Here is a 6,500-nt window from a genome sequence, read left to right as displayed (position 1 = left end):
GAATAGAATAAGGAGATATAATGGAAAGAAAGCTGAGATGAAGATGTTGAGTATTTTACTTCCTTAAATAAGGCACTTGGGGTAGGGAAGTGTGGAGACATTGTTTTTTAGCTGGAATTAATATTTTTAGCTTCATGATATTTTTTCTTTCGAGTCAAGTTTTGTTAATTTTGTTTCAGTGTTTTTCTTGGAAGACTTTTTTTTTATATAAGATAGTTTCTGAAAATTGTTTGTATTTATTTGTAATATCCTTTCTAATTGAATAATACATGTAAAAATTACATCAAGTCAATATATATTTCATGTTCTCTATATCTTATTGATGAAATTTAATTCTTTTTATACATCGTATTAATGAGATAGCAGAGTGGAATAAGTCCTTGTCATCGTAAAAGGAACGTTAAGCTAATTGGCTGGTGTGGTTTCTAATTATACATATAATTTGGAATCTTTTACACTTCAAAAAGACTTGTTCTTTTTTCTGTGGAAAATATTGGCACATATATACATAATCAATGCGCCAATGGAGAAAACAAGAACTTTATGCTATGGATGTTAAACAAATATAGACAGCTGAAACAAACCATCGAGAATTAAGGCAAGAATGATGGAGTTATGCCTCGAATTATATTTTCTTTATTAAGATATTACCTTATGTTAAATTAAATCATAAATGATTGCTATGATATTCATGTTAATTTAAGGGGAAATGAAGTTACTTTATAACTTTTGTTCTTTAAATTCAACAAGTTTAAGAAGATTTACAATAATTTATACATCTTTCTCTCTTAGCTCCACTTCTTGATAAATGATTTTACAATTCTATATGAAATCATCCTCCTTCAGTATATTTTTATCTATAATTATACATATAAATGGATACATTTATTCTTATAACTTTATTCTTCATTCTTTTTGACTTATTCTTATCTTCACAACGGTTTAAACTATCTAAATTTACTATACACAGACACAAACCATTTTTGTATGGGTTAAATCATGCAAATGGTTATTTATCTTTTGCGTTTTTTATTCGGGTTTTTTATCTTTTAAATCTCAATTTAGTTTATTCTTTTATATAATAATTCAAAATGACTTCTTCTTTTTTTCGGCTTGAAATTGATTTTAGTAATGTCTTTCTTTCCTCATTAAATATACCGACCCGATTTTCTTTCTTTTCTCCTCATACTTATTTAGGAATAATAAAACAGATTGAGTCTAACAGGTTAGTTTGTTAAATTCGTTCAAAATGGAACGGATTGGGTTACGAATTTCAACCTATCAACACGATTTGGTTCGATCCGTAAATTGACAAACCAGAATGCAGGCCAGTCCGATTCAACCGTTGGTCCATTCTTTTTATAATTAAAAATTAAAATAAAAAATAATTTAAAAGATTAACTTTTTATATTATATTCTTTTAAAAGTGTAAATATATTATAATATTGTAATTTACATCATTATAACTTATAAATTAAGTTCTAACTATTATTTGTAATAGAGTAATTTAATATGTAAATTTAATAATTCATTTAATTTTTTGACTAAAAACATAAACATTTCAATTAAAAGTTTAGAAAATATTTAATATGATTAAATATGCTTTTAATATTCATTTATATATATATATATATATATATAAACAAATTATTGAAAGAAATTAAAACATAAAACAAGAAAAAAAGTAACGGTCTGGCCCATTAGTCCATCATAATGAGAACGAATTGTTATTAGTGGCCCATTTTTATTTGACAAGCTAATGTGACCATTTTTTAACTAGTCATTGACATATTTGGCCAAACGGATCGGACTAGTATGTTTCCTCTTACAGTTCCTAAATTCATAGTCCAACTCAAATAACATGAGATAGAAAAAAAGTTATTTGACACTATTTGACAACCATTTCACAAATTTTCTAAGAGTAAAATAGTTTTTATAAAATTTAACTTATATAGTTTTAAAAGGAAAAGAAAGTGAATAATAATGAGGCATAATGTCAGATGGTAGTAAAGAAAAAAATAGTATCAAAATATCATTGTCCCATAAGATAAACCTAATTTTCATTGTAATTTTTGGCAAAAAAATATAAGGTAAGACATACAGTTGTTACGGCATTAATGGTGTTTCAATTCTAGAAGTAAAACTGGTGTTTTAGAAGACAAATGTCACCAAATGCTAATATAAAAGAAAACAAAACCTTCCAATACTACTATAATCCCATCGAATTATTTGATCTCAAAGGACTACAAAACTCGAAATGAAATTAAAATTGAAAAGAAATCAAAATATAAAAATAAAAGCCACCTGGAATTGCCAAGACTGATTAAAATGGGATAAGAGAAAATATGGATCAAAATATCATTGCATCACAAAACTTGCATGAATATTTGGGTTTTCATGATGGTAAAACAGAAGTTTCTATTTTGGTAAAAGTGGTATAACAATTCTGCATGCTGCAAGGTTGTGTTTCTGATACTATCTCCCCTTTCCTCAACTTGTCTTCACCAGTAAGCTACTTAATAAAAAAATCATTACTTTGTTCTTCAGATCAAACCAAAGTGGTGGATTTTTTTTTATCAAATTTACAAAAATGGTTATGGTTTTAAGAAGAATTTATTTTCAACAAATAATCTGGGTTGAAGTCGTGCTTTAGAGTACCGTTTCACTAATTTTTTTTATTTTGTTGACTTATTTAATGGAAGTCGTGTGCAGGAGTTTACATTTTTTTTATCTCAATGTTAGAGTCATGCTAATAAGCTCACATTCAATTTGAAATTTTTTAAAATTTATTTAGGAAAATCGTGTTTAAATGCATGTGTATAAATTATTTATTTTTCTTAGTTATTTTGGTCAAACGTTGTTTCAAACTCAAGATGAGACAATGCAATTGGAGTCGTACAATAAAAAATAAACACAAAAACACAAACCATTATATTCGTGTTAAGCACGATTTTACCAAAAAAATATTTAAATACTTTTTTTAGAGGGTATGTTAAAGCTTATTGAAATATGCAGATTTTAATGAGCATTATTCTAAACCTTATACTTTAAAATCACTATATTGGGAAGAAGAATGAATTATAATGCCCAAACTACCAAAGTACCAAAGTTATTATATATACATTATTCATTATAAATCGCACCTTTATTTAACACTTAATAAATATTTATAATTGTTTATTCTCATCACATATATTTGTAATACCTCCACTCAATTCTAATTTTGATTCTTATATTTTATATAATTTAATTTTGGTTTCTAATTTTCATTTTTTACCTTAATTTTAATCCTCCCTAATTTTGGTTGTCCAAAATTTTACACAATTTTAATTCTTGAATGTTGAACTATTTGTGTCGGTACAAGATAACAACTAAATTTTTGTAAAAAATGAAAATTAGTCAAATTGTGAATAATTAAAAGGATCAAAATTATGTAAAAAGGAATGAAAAAGCCAAAATTATGAATGACTATACAGAAAAAAAATAAAAGTAAATTTACTAAAGCAAATCAGAGAAAAATATTACAAATATTGTAAAATATAAGCAGATGTCTATAATTTTATTTCCGTTATTTGATGTTAATATATCAATTTTTCCTTATCTTGATATATACCATGTTTGTTGTTGTGTTTTTGCCGGTGTCCATGGTGGAACGTGGTTGATGCAAGTGTTGAAGATGGCAACAGAAGAGACTAATTCGGACCACTCGTAACCGCATTAATCTATGAACCCTATGAAGAAGTTCCGAAAATAGAATAGAAACGGAAAAAACTCTGGTCTCCACGTGCGTGCATGCATGCAGAAAGAGTATAAATTCGAGGAAGCTGATGCAAGAAAGCAAAGGGGAAAGAGCCAAAGAATAAAACCTGCTTTACAGCAGAGTCCCCCTAAACGGTTCTCTTTTCTCCTTTGCCATATCCACTGTCTCTTGAGTCTAGGGCAGAGTCCCTCTCTGCCTTAGACACTAACAACCCACCCAATAATGGCCTTCCAGGATTTCGAGCTCATCTCGGAGCGCCGAAGAAACGAGAACAAACTCAGGCTCAGGAAGAAGATCCTCATCAGCGTCGTCTCCGCCGTTCTTCTTGCATGCGTGGTTGCCGCCGCCACATTCGTGGTGGTCCAGAGAACCGGTGGTTCGTCCACGAAAACTGGAACCCCAATAGAAGAAGCCTCCGAGAGGCCACACGTGGACCAAAACTCGAGGCTGGTGGAAATGATCTGCAGCTCCGCGGAGTACAAAGAGAAATGCCAGAAAACCCTCGGCGAGGCTCTGGAGAAGGACCCCAAGCTCACGGAGCCCAAGGACCTGCTCATGGTGTCCTTTATAATTGCCGAGAACGAGGTGAACAAAGCCTTCAACCAAACCACGAGAATGGACATCGCGTCGGAAGATGAGAAAGGCGCGTACAGTGACTGCAAGGAGATGTTCGATGACGCCAAGGAAGAGCTGAAACGTGCGATCGACGAGGTCGGAGAAAACGATGCCAAAGTACTCTCCACGAAAGCTGCGGAAATCAACAACTGGCTCAGCGCGGTTATGGGCTACCAGCAAACCTGCATCGACGGGATTCCCGAAGGGAAGATGAAGCAAGACTTCGACAAGCTGTTCAAGGAGTCAAGGGAGCTTGTGAGCAATTGCCTTGCCGTTATGGCGCAGTTTGCTTCGTTCTTTTCGATCTTCGAAGGAGCTGGGAACATTCACCTTCCATGGGAAACCGACAATAATGATGCACCTGCCCCTGCTTCTGGTTCTTCTGCTTCTGCTCCCGGTGTTGCCCCTGCAGGTTCTGCTCTTGCTCCTGGTTCCGCTCCTCGTCCGGCTCCGGTCCCAGTTCCTTCCATTGATGATCCACTTCCAACTCTGCCTATTCCTACTTGGGCTGGCCCTTCTGAGTTCAAAGGATCAAATGAGAAACCCACACCCAATGTCACCGTCGCACAAGATGGCAGCGGAGACTTCAAAACCATCTCCGAAGCCTTGGCTGCCATCCAGACACCATACGAGGGAAGGTACACCAGTCTTTTCTCTTTCGATTATTTTAAGGAAATATTTGTTATCTGTGGATTGGATTCTCATCATGCAAAGCATTCACTTTTAATGCATGGCAGGTACGTGGTTTACGTTAAAGCTGGAATTTACGATGAGACCGTGACAGTGACAAAGAAATTGACAAACCTAACCATGTACGGTGACGGAGGTGACAAGAGCATCATCACTGGCAACAAAAATTTCGTTGATGGAGTCAGAACTTTCCAAACTGCATCATTCGGTAAGAGAAAACTCGAAAACCCTTGGATTTCTTGAAGGCTATGTTGCTGAACAAAACTGACCAATTTAACATGCACGTTGCAGTGGTACTGGGAGATGGATTCTTGGGCAAAGAGATGCAATTCAGAAACACTGCCGGAGCAGAGAAGCATCAAGCGGTGGCTGCAAGAGTGCAAGCCGATCAAGCAATGTTTTTCAACTGTGTCTTTGACGGTTACCAAGACACTCTCTACGCCCAAACCCACAGACAGTTCTACCGCGACTGCACGATCACCGGCACCATCGACTTCATCTTCGGGGACGCATCGGCGGTGTTTCAAAACTGCACGATGATGGTGAAGAAGCCCCTTCAGAACCAGCAGAACATTGTGACTGCACAAGGGAGACTGGACAAGCAAGAGAACACAGGGTTCGTTCTGCAGAAGTGTGTGATCAAAGCTGCTGATGACTTGGTCCCGTTGAAGGGAACGGTGAGGAACTACCTCGGAAGGCCATGGAAGGAGTACTCAAGAACCATCATCATGGAGACTCAAATCGATGACTTGATTCACCCAGATGGGTGGCTTCCATGGGAAGGGGACTTTGCACTCAAAACGCTGTACTATGGTGAGTTCAACAACAATGGAGGAGGTGCCAGCACCAGCGCTAGGGTGAATTGGCCTAACCGCAAAGACATTGATAGGGATGAGGCAACCAGGTACACGGTTGAGGCTTTCTTGCAAGGGACATGGATCAATGGCACAGGAGTCCCAGCTCAACTGGGCTTGTATTCTTAAACCCTTTATTCTCTTCAATCATGATTCATGAATATACCTCCATATTTATGATCAATTTTTGCATGAGATTATTAATGCTTTTATCTTTCATTCGTAAATAGAAATATTCATAAAAAAAAAAAAAACAAGAAAACTATAGATGTGGGACAAGTATGATTAAACTTAAAAGTAACTACTTCTAAAATAAACATATTTAAAAAACAAAATCACTTGTCCGAAACACAGGAAACTTATTATTTTAAAAGAGGCTATATTAGTAAAATATATAAAATAACTCATAAAATTGGTTATTTTATTAAAAACAAATTTTTTTCAAATAAATATAAACAAACTCACTACTAGTTAATAAAAATGTCACTTATATATGCTATACTTTTTAAATCCTGTGTGTAGAGGTATAAAAATTGTGGAGATTCCCTATATAGTATTTAAGTGGTATATGTAATTTAAGT

At 34.4% G+C, this 6,500-nt stretch overlaps 1 protein-coding gene across 1 annotated transcript; it reads left to right on the top strand.

The window, feature by feature from the left end:
* Nucleotides 1-3,855: 3,855 nt before the first annotated feature.
* On the top strand, nucleotides 3,856-6,084 carry LOC114163017 (putative pectinesterase/pectinesterase inhibitor 45). Its single transcript, XM_028047063.1, has 3 exons — nucleotides 3,856-5,013; nucleotides 5,113-5,273; nucleotides 5,357-6,084. The coding sequence occupies exons 1-3, from the start codon at nucleotides 3,983-3,985 to the stop codon at nucleotides 6,046-6,048; spliced, it is 1,884 nt and encodes a 627-aa protein (XP_027902864.1). The 5' UTR covers nucleotides 3,856-3,982; the 3' UTR covers nucleotides 6,049-6,084.
* The last annotated feature ends 416 nt before the right edge of the window (nucleotides 6,085-6,500 follow it).

The sequence above is a fragment of the Vigna unguiculata genome, chromosome 9 (assembly GCF_004118075.2).
Source record: "Vigna unguiculata cultivar IT97K-499-35 chromosome 9, ASM411807v1, whole genome shotgun sequence".
Lineage (NCBI taxonomy): Eukaryota > Viridiplantae > Streptophyta > Magnoliopsida > Fabales > Fabaceae > Vigna > Vigna unguiculata.
The sequence above is the reverse complement of the archived record's forward strand: the minus strand, read 5'-3'. Positions and strand labels throughout refer to the sequence as shown.

Bases quoted from the DNA above. Each gene is read 5' to 3' on its own strand.
- LOC114163017 (XM_028047063.1), top strand. From the start codon at position 3,983: ATGGCCTTCCAGGATTTCGAGCTCATCTCGGAGCGCCGAAGAAACGAG. The intron at 5,014-5,112 runs GTACACCAGTCT...AATGCATGGCAG, and splicing joins CAGACACCATACGAGGGAAG to GTACGTGGTTTACGTTAAAG. The intron at 5,274-5,356 runs GTAAGAGAAAAC...TGCACGTTGCAG, and splicing joins TTTCCAAACTGCATCATTCG to TGGTACTGGGAGATGGATTC.